The following is a 13,104-nucleotide window of genomic DNA, read 5'->3' as shown; positions in this document are numbered from 1 at the left end:
TCTTTTGGGGAAGACAGTTTCTCCTAGGTCACATCAAAAGGAAGCCTTATTCATTGTTGGTGTGGATGGGAGGGTGGTGCAAATTAACACAATTTCAAATGAAATCAGTTTGAAGATCATTAACAAATTAAAGACAGAACTAACATAAGTCCCAGCTCTCTCACTCCTGGGCATATACTCAGAGAACTCCACACCTCACTATAGAGATAGTTATATCCCACAGTTAATGCTGCTGTATTCACAATAACAAAGAATTGCAATCAACCTAATTGTTTATCCACAGATGAATGGATAATGAAAATGGTATACATATAAAATGGAATACTATTCAGTGGAAGAGAAAAGTGTAATAAAAATTTGCAGGAAAATGGATGGATTCATAATGTGTAATATTAAGTGAAGTTGTACAATATCAGAAAGAAAAATCATGTTTTTCTTCATATGCAGAGTCTAGCTATTATTATGTGTACATGGGACACAACATACATGTGGGCACAGTAGAACATGGAGAAAAGAGAACAAGAAAAGTTAAATATCAGTGTTGATATAGGACTGAATGCTTGTAATCAAAACCAGCTATGAAAAAGGATATAAAGCTAAGTGCTTCTCTAGCTCTAATTATGTCACAGGTTTTGGTTTTTGATGGTAGATAAATAAATAAAAATATATTAGATACTGAAACTATAAAATCAAATGTGAGGCTCCAGAGCTTCTGTTCCCAATGACTACTCTAACTTTGTAAGTATATTGAGTTGTACAGTCTGGGTCTGATTAATTTCAGCATGTGATCTTGTTTGTTTGCAATATTTTTCATAATAAAATAAAAAAAAATCAGAAGCAGAAATTCAAAGGCTTCCAATGTTTCAAACTATAACATTTCTACCAAAAAAGGGGATGGGGTGGGGTGGGGACATGACCACTGACCTGGGACAGATTAACTGCAGAATCAGCCATTTCTTTCTGTTTCTGTTCTTTGAGTTTCTCTTTCAGGAACAATGAATAGATGGCTTGCTGACCTTTCATATTAAGGGGTCAAAAGCAAAAGCAAAAATTAGCAATGAAAGCTGTAAGAGAACAATGTCAAACCACATGAAAAGACACAAGCAAGAGAACATGACCAGGTATCCAGAAAATGATCCCCAATCCAGGAAAGCATGGAAAGACATTTAAGGCCTGAAGAGAAAGCTATCGTCAACAGTACTGTTGCATAAAGAAAAATTCTATCGTAAAACTGATGGAGACATAAGTGCATTTTAAGTCAGTCAGGAATTAAAACAGTTCATTTCACTAAAGCAGCACTGCAGATAATAAATTAGAGGCAAAACATACACAGGAGAGTCAGAGGAACTATCCATGAGAATACTGGAAATATAAATATCATGTGAATAAAGAAATACAGGAGAAATGGGAAGTAATTATCCATGGGCGAGACAGCAAATCACTAATTCTCAGACAAAAGAAAGAAAATTACTCCCAATATAATCCAACCGGCAACAACATAAAAAACAAAACCATATGGAATAAAAACTCTACAAACAAACAAAAAATTTAGCCACTCTGGAAACCAATATGGAGAATCCTGAAAAAGTTCAAGAAATCTAGCACATGGGTCAGCTGTACCACTCCTTGGCATAAACTCAAAGGACTTGACATCCTTCTCCGTAGATACTTGCTCACCCATTTTCATTCTGCTCTATTCACAATAGCTATAAGAGAGAGACAACCTAAATGTCCTTCAACTGACAAATGGGTAATGGAAATGTGGTACATATGACCTATAGAATACTGTTCAGGGATAAAGAAAATTTGAAATCACGAGCTTTGCAGATAAGTGGATGGACCTAGTAAAGATCATATTGAATGGAGCAATCCAGACTAATATAGACATTGCATGATCTCTCTCATAGGAAGTTTCTAGATCCAAATCTTCAGATGTGAGCATACAACCTGGAGAAACTGCAGTAACAAGAAAAGAAAAAACAGACCACTGTAGGTTGTGGGGGAGTAGCAGAGACAGAAATAACAGAAAACAAATGATCTGAAGGGGGAAATGGAAAACCAGGGGGAGGGATTTAATTATTGAGATGGGACAGGTATAAACACAGAAGAAGGTAAAATAACAGTAAGATTTTGAAAATGTCAAAAGGCATAATAGTATTGTCCATCTACCAAAAAATGCGTATAATACATATAAGTCTGTGCATGCATATTCATTCATAGTGTAAATAAGAATTTCCCTTCTGGGCTGATGGGAATGTGATGCTCCCACAAGACATTTTCTAACAAACCCACTCATACAAGGCATGAGAAGCCTGTTTTGAAGTTGTTTGTCACAGCTGTCCAAGAGACTCCCCAAACATAATAGGCTATTGCTGTTGTCTATGGTGGCTTCCCAGAGGTAGAAGGTGAGTCTCTATCGTTGAAGAAGCCTTGCACTTCAGACACAGAACCCAGAGGATTCAAGATGGATATGACCTTAAAGCCTCCTCCCTGGGGACTAACTTTCATTGTACCAAAAGTCAACATGCAACCTTCCAAAGGAGGGAGCCAACCCAACAGTCTTACTCAGCTATGACACCCATGAACCACAATGATCTGCACTGCATGATAACTCTAAGGAAGCAAGAGTGGCTCATATCCCTTGGTAGTAACCAACAGCTTCTAATTGGACTTAAAATCTTCTCAACAAGAGGGAAATCATGCCTGGTACCTAGCAGGTTTCTCCACAGCTAGTGAAGTCAAGGGTCTTGGAGGAGAACTTACAACTACTACTTTACTACATCAGCACAATCTCTAATGTCTTTCTAAATATTTTCCTATATATAAATGTATTCCTCACTGCTGTGGGATGTTCTGTTGCTCTGATTGGTCAATAAATAAAACACTGATTGGCCAGTGGCTAGGCAGGAAGTATAGGCGGGACTAACAAGGAAGAGAATAAAGCTGGGAAGTGGAAGGCTGAGTCAGAGACACTGCCAGCCGCGGCCAAGACAAACAGCATGTGCAGATGCCGGTAAGCCACGAGCCACGTGACAAGGTATAGATTTATAGAAATGGATTAATTTTTTTTTTTTTTTTTTTTTTTTTTGGTTTTTCGAGACAGGGTTTCTCTGTGTAGCTTTGCGCCTTTCCTGGGACTCACTTGGTAGCCCAGGCTGGCCTCGAACTCACAGAGATCCGCCTGCCTCTGCCTCCCGAGTGCTGGGATTAATTTAAGCTGTAAGAACAGTTAGCAAGAAGCCTGCCACGGCCATACAGTTTGTAAGCAATATAAGTCTCTGTGTTTACTCGGTCGGGTCTGAGCAGCTGTGGGACTGGCGGGTGAGAGAGATTTGTCCTGATTGTGGGCCAGGCAGGAAAACTCTAGCTACACCTCACCCCTCATCAAAGAAAGTTCCTTATGCAACACATCAAAAAGCATAATCAGTCAAAATGCAGAGTTGTGAGGCTCAGTCTCCACTGACACATGACCAATACAACTCCTTCACCTAAGGCTCAGGGTACAGTGAGAAAGAGGGGGCGGGGAACATTTTAAGAGCCAGAAGAACAGGATGTTTGCTGTGACATTGTGTCTCCTAGAAATATCAGAGAAGCTACATGCATAAAATCACACAAACATGGCTGACTAAACATGAGGTGAACAAGGACAACATCAAGAGACATGCTAACATGGAAGGGAGAAAGCACATTAAGTCTCAAATCTAGTCAAACACTAAGGAATTCTGAGAGCTGGAGAAATAGTCTTTCCCAGAGAATTGCGCACCATATGGCTATCCAATAATCAAATGTTCAACCCTGAAAACATAAAGACTGAGTAGGTTGTATTTTTATGTTTAGCATACACAGAAACATACAACAACAATGGAAGAAAAAAGTTATTAAGAAATAATAAATACATATGGAAAGTCAAGATTTTGGATCATTTAGATTAAAAACATTATAATATTTTCTATTACTGCTACTCACATAATTAAACTTAACAGGGGGCTAGAGAGATGGCTCAATGGTTATGAGAGCCTGTTATTCTTACAGAGACCCAGGTTCCATTCCCAGACTCTGCACAGTGGCTCCTATCTGTCCATAACTACAATTCCAGGATGCATATGATATACAGTCATACGTGCAAGCAAAACACCTGTATACATAAAATATATTAATCTAAATAAAAATGAATAGTAAAAAATAATTAGTAAAGAGGGAGACAAAAAACAAACAAATAAAAAAGAAAACAAAATAAAATTCCTTGAATAAATTTACTAAACAGAAGAAAGGTCCCTATTTGAAAATCTTGATTTGCTGAAGAACTGAAGAAGATGCTAACATGGGAAGATGATTTACACAGATGGAAATAATATTGAAATTTTCAGTATTTCTGAAAGTGATTTCTATGATCAGTTCAAACTTCATGACATTTAAACTTCTCACAACATACTTCAGAGAAATAGTAAAGAGAAACCTAGAATTTGTACTGATGGACAAATTCCCTGGGTACAGAGCAGCCCCAGGATAGTGTTACAATGCTGGAGCTTTCCCAGTGTGATTCCAGATGACACTGCAGAGCCACACAACCAGCAGCATCGTGGGAGCAGAGAAGCCAAACGGTCCAATGAAACAGAGCAGCAGATCCAGAACTTGCCCAATAGCAATGACCCTGCCACTAAAATAACACAAACATGTGCTTCAAATTAGACAGCCTCTTCAAACAGTGACATTGGGAAAAGTATTTATCCACATATAAAAACATGAACCTGGGTTCAAGTCTCTCCTACCATATAATGAATCATAGACCTCCGTGTATGATATGAAACAGTGAATCCTACAGAGCAACACAAAGGGGCAACACTTGATACAACAGCAGGAACCCACAAATAGTACTGTGTAAAATTAAAAACATCCAGGCAAAGGGTAATATTTAAAAGTATGAAGAGACAGCTTACACAGCAGATACATTTGTTAGCTAGCTATTTATAGAACAATGGATGAAAACCCACAACCTGTCCAAAATTACAAAGGAAGCAAATGATAATATCATTGGTAAAAAAACAAATGGATCAAACACACCATGCTCAACAGCAGTTGAAATACCCAATTTATTGGACATATTAAAAAGTTCTATATTGTAGGTCATAAGATAATGTAAATTTAATATACAGAGATTCCAAATCTCTAGTCAATGTCCACACTCTGAAGTAACTAAATAACAAATGCATTTCTTTCAGTAATTTCTTGAAATGTAAATGTATAAAAATATTTAAGCAAATGATATAAAAAGACTACACCATTCAAAAGGGAAAAGATCAGCTGAAATTTAAAACATATATTTTCTACCAAAGATTTATTTCATATACAAGCAACTGAGGTACAAGGAAATTTTTTTAATGTGATAAATATGGACAGTAGTAAAGAAGACTGATGATCATAAGTAAAACAGTGACAGAAAATCAAGGCAAAAGCTGAAGACAAGGAGTGGATACCTGTCACCAACCCTGGCTGCCTGGTTAAGGACATGAAGATCAAGTCCCTGGAGGAGATCTACCTGTTCTCCCTGCCCATTAAAGAATCTGAGATTATTGACTTTTTCCTGGGGACATCCCTAAATGATGAGGTTCTAAAGGTCATGCCAGTGCAGAAGCACATTCAGGCTAGGTAGAGGACCAGGTTCAAGGCTTTTGTCGTTATTGGGGACTACATTGGTCATGTGGATCCTGGTGTTAAATGCTCCATGGAGGTAGCCACTGCCATCTGAGGGGACATCATCTTGGCCAAGCTTTCCATTGTCCCTATATGGCAAGGCTACTGGGGGAACAAGATTGGCAAGCTCCATACTGTTCCATAAAAAAGTGACAGGCAGCTGTGGCTCTGTGTTGGTGCTTCTCATCCCTGCCCCCAGAGGCACAAGAACTGTCTCTGCTCCTGGGCCCAAGAAGCTACTGATGATGGCCAGTATTGATGAATGCTGCACATGAGCCAGGTGTTGCACTGCTACCCTGGGCAACTTTGCCAAGGTCACCTTTGACACCCTCTCTAAGACCTACATCTACCTGACCCCCAACCTCTGGAAAGAGACTATGTTCACCAAGTCTCCTTTTCTGGAATTCATTTCACCATCTTGTGAAAAGCCACACCAGAGTGTTAGAGATTCAGAGGAACCAGGTTCCAACTGTAACCACCACATAAGAGTTTTTATACAAGAGAAATAAAGTGAATTAAGTCTGTTTAAAAAATACAAAAATAATGAGTGTTGGCAAATGATAAAATGATCCATTAGATAGAAAGTTCTTTGATCAACATGGGTGCATGTCACAAAACCTGGAATGCAGACAGCCACCGCAGACAGAAAACAGAAGAATACATAAAACATGTGGAAACTGCCACATTGCCTCATGTTCCTTTCAAACATAAGAAGACAACCTAGAAGAAGGTTGGTCTTCTCTAAGACTCCAAGCAATTCCCATTACAATTCTATTTGCTTATTTTACAGAAAGTAATCCTGAAAGTACCAAGGAACAGCAAAGAGATGGAAAATACAAAGAGGATCAAACGTAGAGGTGATCTCACAGTGTGTTACAATTAGAGCAATGGAAGCCACTTGGAATTATTATGACAACAAACAATAAGAGATATTCATGGAAAGACAGTGTAGACAGAGTTTAACAGTCTGTAAATATACTTCCTGATTCTTATCAAAACTGTTAGCTTTATTTTCAGGAATAGAAAATTAACACTAAAAGGTGGAGAATGTGCTACAATATCAAAAGCTTCCAGATTCTGAAAAAAATAAACAAATGTAGATGTCATAATTTTGATCATTTTATATTAAAATCATAGAAATAAAATACCAATTAATATTGGTATGATGACATGATTAGTGATATGAATGAATAAGGACAGCATCACTCACATGCACAATCAAATAAAATTTTATTTGCTTCCTCATATCAATTCTTTCTTAGAAAGTCTTCTCATACCTACAATAGGATAATCCTAAGGAGACTTTTCTCAGTGGGAGTCTCCAGAATTATTTCTAGTGAAACAGAATGTGGCAAAACTGATTTCATGTCCCACTTCCACATTCACTTGATCCCCTTTCTACCCCTTCACCAATGTCTCCAGCATACCTGGATCCTTAGCTCCTGTCTCCTCTCTCTCCATCTTCTAGGGCACTTTTTTCTGCTCAACAGGTGAGTAGGTTTTGCTGATCAGTGAGATCTGCACATGAGGAAGAGATTCTTCAGAAAGCACGTGGATTTCTAACACAGTACTGTGCACAGTAAAGAGAAAACAAAATATAGGATTATACAAGTGATTCCCCAATTGTCATGCAGTGTCAGAGTACTGAAAATATTTAGATAGCATTTTAAGTTAGCATCATTTGAATCCAAATTCTGATCACACCTCAGTCAAATCTCAGGGGTAGAAATAGAACTAAATAATTGGAATGAGAATATTATACACTAGTGAGGTTCTGAATTAATCATGAACCAAAATTGATAGAAGCTTTACACCTCCCAAAGGGCCACATTTCATGTAGATTTTCTTTGTTCCTCTGAGGATTTCACTTTACTCTGTGAGATGTGAGAATCATTCACATAAAGTTCATACATTTGCAGAGTAATCTGACAAGAAACCCAGAGGAGGAGCAAGGGAGACTGCAGGCAAACTGTTCTCACCCACAGAAACCAGACTGCTCTAATTCTGTAACATCCAGTCTCTGTACAAAGCCCTCTGAGCAGGCTCCAGGGAGAAGTTCACAGTCACACCACTGGCTGTTAATACACCACAAATAAAATAAAACACAACAGTTTGAACCATCCTGTTGGTGCACACCTTTAATCCTAGAGCTTGGGAAACAGAGGTGGGTGGAATCCAATCCAGCCTGGTCTACAAGGTAAGTTTGTGGCCAGAGAGAGCAAAGCAAGAACCAAAGAACCACAGAACCAAAGAACTAAAGAATGATTGAGAGAGAGAAGAGAATAGAAGAGGAGAGGAGGGGAGGGGAGGGGAGGGGAGGGGAGGGGAGGAGAGGAGAGGAGAGGAGAGGAAAGAAGAGAGAGAGAGAGAGAGAGAGAGAGAGAGAGAGAGAGAGAGAGAGAGAGAGAGAGAGAGAGAGAGAGAGAGAGAGAGAGAGAGAAAAGAATAGTTTGGTAACCAGAAAATCAATGAAAAAGAATTAGGATTAGTCCAGTTCATATGATCTAAAATTTACCGACAAGGGAAAGACATTTACAGCAGAACTTCAGAGCCGGCTTCCTTATGAACAGCAGAGAAACTGCTCGCACCCCGGTCCCTCCCCTCCCGTGTCCCAGCCCCGCAGCTCCTCTGACCTGGGAGGTTCCAGGGCCGCCGGGCTGCGGTTCCCGCCACTGCGCTGCTGACTGGTGACTTTCCCAGGCCGCCCCGCGCGGCGACTGCGGCTCCGGGGAGGTTTCGGGTCCCCGCGACACCCCGCCGTGTCCTCCGCACCCGGATCTGCACCATGAGATTCCCCACCGTGCAGGACCCAGAGCAACGACAAGGAATGGGCACTTAACACTTCTGGCTTTTGCTCCTCCGCCCAACTCACCGGGCTTCAGAAAAGCTCCTTCCCGGCTTCCGTTACGTCAATCTTCTAACCCCTCCCACTCACGCACTTCACCAATGGCCATCAACCTCCTGTTTCCGGTGAGTGGCCTGGTCCCATAGGGTTCCACTGAATCTCAGGCTGCCTTCCCCACAGCTCCCGCTGTCAGGCTGTCCTGGACCCGCTCTGCACAGCCTCCCCACATGCTTGCTGCCAGCCTAGACCAGAACTGGATCTAGGAAGACGCTGCACCCGCGTATCCTGAGTTTTGACCACTTCGGGTTGAAATTATTCAGTCTAAGGCTTCATTTTGCGATTCCAGTGTCCTGGCCTATAAACTCAGATAGAAAAAGACAACAGTCACCCGAAATCCTGATGCTAGCTTCCACACCCCAAACACTAAGATGAAACATTGCTGCTCCAAATCACCATTTCCTTGCCTGTGTCCCCTTAAGGAGACCAAAGTAGATAAAATATGAGAAACAGAGTGCGCACACACACACACACACACACACACACACACACACACACACACACACTCACAAGTATTTTCAATGAGGTCAAAGTACATAAAGAAGCCCCTGACATCAAAGAGGACAGGAACAAAGTGATTGAACGACAAGAAAACACAAGCCAGTGGCTTGTCCTTGAAGAATGAGAACGTTTCAGACTATGAAAAGTGAATTCAATAAGGAGTTAGTAACACCAAAGAAAACTCAACAGAAGTGAAACAAGAAGTGAAAAACAATTAGCATAATAGTAAGTAAGTGAAAAACCTCACCACCAGAAGAGAGACACCAGTAGGAGACAGAAGATCAGAGTTTGTAGACAAGGCAAGAGGATCTGCATCACTCAGTTTGTAGCTGGAGTTTTCCTGCCTGGCCCACAGTCAGGACAAATCTCTATCACCCACCAGTCCCACACCACTCAGACCTGACCAAGTAAACACAGAGACTTATATTGGTTACAAACTGTATGGCCGTGGCAGGCTTCTTGCTAACTGTTCTTACAGCTTAAATTATTCCATTTCTATTAATCTATACCTTGCCACGTGGCTTGTGGCTTACCGGTACTTTACATCTTCCTTGTCCTGATCGTGGCTAGCAGTGTCCCCCTCACCCAGCTTCCTGTTCTCTCAATTCTCCTCTCTGTTAGAACTGCAGCCTTCTAAGCCTGAAACAGCGCTGGCGCTGCTGGCTCCACCCACTTCAGCTTCCCAACATGGCGGTAACACGTTTTCCAGCAGCTCTGGGAGCCATCAACTCTCAGAAATAGTGGGTCTATGCTTCTATCAAAGCAGCATGTAGCCCAGAAACCTCTTTTTTTTTGTTTTGTACTAGCAAAGGCTAAATCCACCACACAGCTTAATGTGCCACTTGCAGAGGCCTCATTCCCACCATACTGCAGGTCGAGCACGCACGCTAGGAACCCACCAGTAGCTCAAACCGGCAGGCTGCCGCTAACTTGAAAGAGACAACTAGGAACTGTTTTTAGCTCCGTTTTAGAATCTTTTTACTCAGTTTTTAGGTGGAAACTCTTGCCAACACGTTGGGCGCCATTTGTAGCTAGAGTTTTCCTGCCTGGCCCACAGTCAGGACAAATCTCTGACACCTGCCAGTCCCACAGCCATTCAGACCCAACCAAATAAACACAGAGACTTATATTGGTTACAAATTGTATGGCCGTGGCAGGCTTCTTGCTAACTGTTCTTACAGCTTAAATTAATCCATTTCCATTAATCTATACCTTGCCACATGTCTCGTGGCTTACCGGCATCTTCACATGCTGTTTGTCATCTTGGCGGCTGGCAGTGTCTCTCTGACTCAGCCTTCCACTTCCCAGCTTTATTCTCCTCCTTGTCCCTCCTACACTTCCTGCCTAGCCAATGGCCAATCAGTGTTTTATTTATTGACTAATCAGCAACACATTTGCCATACAGAACATCCCACAGCAGCGGATGCTACCATTGCCTGACCTCTATGTTTAATATAGTTGCTGGCTTTTTCCTCTGATCCTCAGATAATATTTATTAGGGTGCACATACAAAATATCACCATTTTCCCCCGTTTTGTCTAAAATAAAAAATAAAATGTTATAACTAATATAAGAAAAATCTATACAATAAGTACAATAACTATATATAATATATAAGCAATAAATACATCAATAATGTCTAGTCCACTTGCATTTGACAAATTCAGAGAAAATATTTCATCATCTGTCTGATTTTTGTGAATCTAAAGGATTGTATCTAATTTATCTTCTATGCTAATTTGCATTACCAGAACTATCTTTTGATGTCTTTCCAAGTTACACAATTTGCACCTCTTAGTGCTTTCTTTTCTGAATTTGTTAAGAAGGAAAACTATAATTATCTAATCTGCAACTCCCTCAGAGATCCCCAGAAGGAAATATTCCTAGTTAAACAGGAAGTGCAAACAAGCAACTTCCAAAAAATGTGAGGAATGACAGAAACAGCTGTCTGCCTGGATAGTCATCTGAAGTTTCTCTGCAATGTTGGGGCATCCATCTTTGGCCTACAGGCTTAGTATATCTGACAGAATCATCTGTGAAGCAGAATTTTCTAAAGAGCTTTCCTACCTTGTCTTAGCAAGGATCAGCAGTCTTTTCTTTTGTGTTCTGCTTGTCCATTTTGGACAGCATATGGCCAGCAGACAAGGCAAGGGTATTTTCTTTCCCTGTGGCTAACTTTTGCCACAAAGAAAGCAAACTCCATGTGGAGTTTCTTCAATGCCAATCATCTTCTCTGAAGTAGATTGATGCTGCCAGGAGCAGACATGTCTCATAATCACAAAAAAAAAAGAAAAAAAATTTATGTTATTAAAACATCTTAAATGCCACATTCTTCAGATCTCTGAAGGGTTTGAAGATGACCTGTCTCTCTAAAATATATTTCTGCTTGACCTTGAAAACATGCCTAATATGACTACAAGTTCAATTGTAATGACTACTTTCATTTCTTTATATCCTAATTAGTTGGTAATAATAACTTTCAAGGACTAGCAAATTGCATTACATTGTTAAATGAACTGTATAGGCACAATACATTGAACAATATTAGAAATATATGTACAGTATTTTTTAACAAATCAATCTCAAATTTGTATCAATATACATAGTTTGTATACAATATACAAATATCCAGTCCAATGTAAAATATTTAAAACTGGTAGTTGTCTTTTAAAAGTAGATTCAATAATCTACCTTTTTATCCATATCATATCTATATCCTCTCTGTTTTCTTTTCAGAGTAGATTCAATAATTTACCCTTTATTCTATCATTTCTATATTTTTTTCAGAGTAGATTCAATAGTCTACCTCTTATCTATATATAGCTAGAGTTTTTCTGGTCCTGCCTGGCCCACGGTCAGGACAAATCTCTCTCACCCGCCAGTCCTGCAGCCGCTCTGACCCACCCAAGTAAACACACAGAGACTTGTATTATTTACAAACTGTATGGCTGTGGCAGGCTTCTTGTTATCTAGTTCTTCTATCTTAAATTAACCCATTTCTATAAATCTATACCTTGCCATGTGGCTTGTGGCTTACCTTACATCTCGCTTGTCATGGCTGCAGCTGGCAGCGTCTCTCTCTGCCTCAACCTTCCTGTTCCCAGAATTCTCTGCTTGTCTCACCTGTACATCCTGCCTGGCTACTGGCTAATTAGCATTTTATTTATGCAGAGCGATATCCACAGCATTTATATCCTCTTTTTTCTTTTTCTAACAAGAACCTTAAATCTAATCTCCTTTGTTTAGCCTCTTTCCTGGCCATTAACAATAACAACTTGTAACCAACCATCCTAAACAATGACAATTATCTCAAACCCCAAAACCATTGAAAGACCAAAAACTAACTGCCCCACCTCTTGGTAATATGGGTGTTGTGTTCTTAAAATTGCTTCCTGCTGTGTGTGAGTGAAGGCATCTTTAGGGGATCCTCAAAAGAATTTTTTTTTGGGTTAATAATCAAGTCCTGGGAGAGGTAGCTATATCATTTGTCATTCAGTCTCGGCACAATGTGAAAGTGCAGGGCTTTTCTCAAGTCCTTGCTCTAACAGTCTATTGTAAGGCCCTGGCCTTCCCATTTTGAGCAAACTGCTGCCTGCTTGCCGACCTTGACCAGATGTTCTCCCTATGCTAATTCCCTGCCAGTTTCCACCCTCCTGAATGCTTAAGGGAAGTTCCTTGTTTGTGTATCCTGCATATTGGGTGTTAACAGCTTAGATGCAAGATTGTAAACATCAGTAGCGAAATTCAGTCCTCTGGGGTTCTCCCATTGTGCTGTAAGCCTGTATTTAAGGTTTCCTCCCTCTTTCAATAAATGGCATTCAGCATTTGGCATTCTGCTGAGGCGAATGACCTGCTGTCTTTTGTCTCTGTTTTTCGATCCACAGCCCCTCGCTCAGACATGGTGAACGGGTGGTGGTAGCGCAGGCATTATCGTTACAGACTATGAAGCTAGATCATCTCAGCTAGCCATCTCAAAATTGTCCTGATCACTTTGGGTGATGTTTGTCAAC

At 40.4% G+C, this 13,104-nt stretch overlaps 1 protein-coding gene across 3 annotated transcripts in view; it reads right to left on the bottom strand.

Moving 5' to 3' along the window:
- The window catches only part of LOC128124621 (zinc finger protein 54-like), a 62,466-nt gene extending 53,863 nt beyond the window's left edge, over positions 1 to 8,603 (bottom strand). The window contains exons 1-3 of one of the 3 annotated variants that reach the window (XM_052761120.1): positions 8,325 to 8,439; positions 7,119 to 7,261; positions 925 to 1,016 (exon numbers count right to left, since the gene is read on the bottom strand). In XM_052761120.1, the coding sequence (XP_052617080.1) occupies positions 925 to 1,016; positions 7,119 to 7,152 (126 nt within the window). In that variant the 5' untranslated portion in view covers positions 7,153 to 7,261; positions 8,325 to 8,439. Of the gene's footprint in view, positions 1 to 924; positions 1,017 to 7,118; positions 7,262 to 8,324 lie in introns of all 3 variants that reach the window. The other 2 variants (XM_052761119.1, XM_052761118.1) reach the window with 2 other exon arrangements.
- Positions 8,604 to 13,104: the final 4,501 nt, after the last annotated feature.

This window comes from Peromyscus californicus, unplaced genomic scaffold, assembly GCF_007827085.1.
Source record: "Peromyscus californicus insignis strain IS unplaced genomic scaffold, ASM782708v3 Scaffold_4__1_contigs__length_199733344, whole genome shotgun sequence".
Lineage (NCBI taxonomy): Eukaryota > Metazoa > Chordata > Mammalia > Rodentia > Cricetidae > Peromyscus > Peromyscus californicus.
Note: the sequence above shows the minus strand (reverse complement) of the source record. Positions and strands in the feature narration are given on the sequence as shown.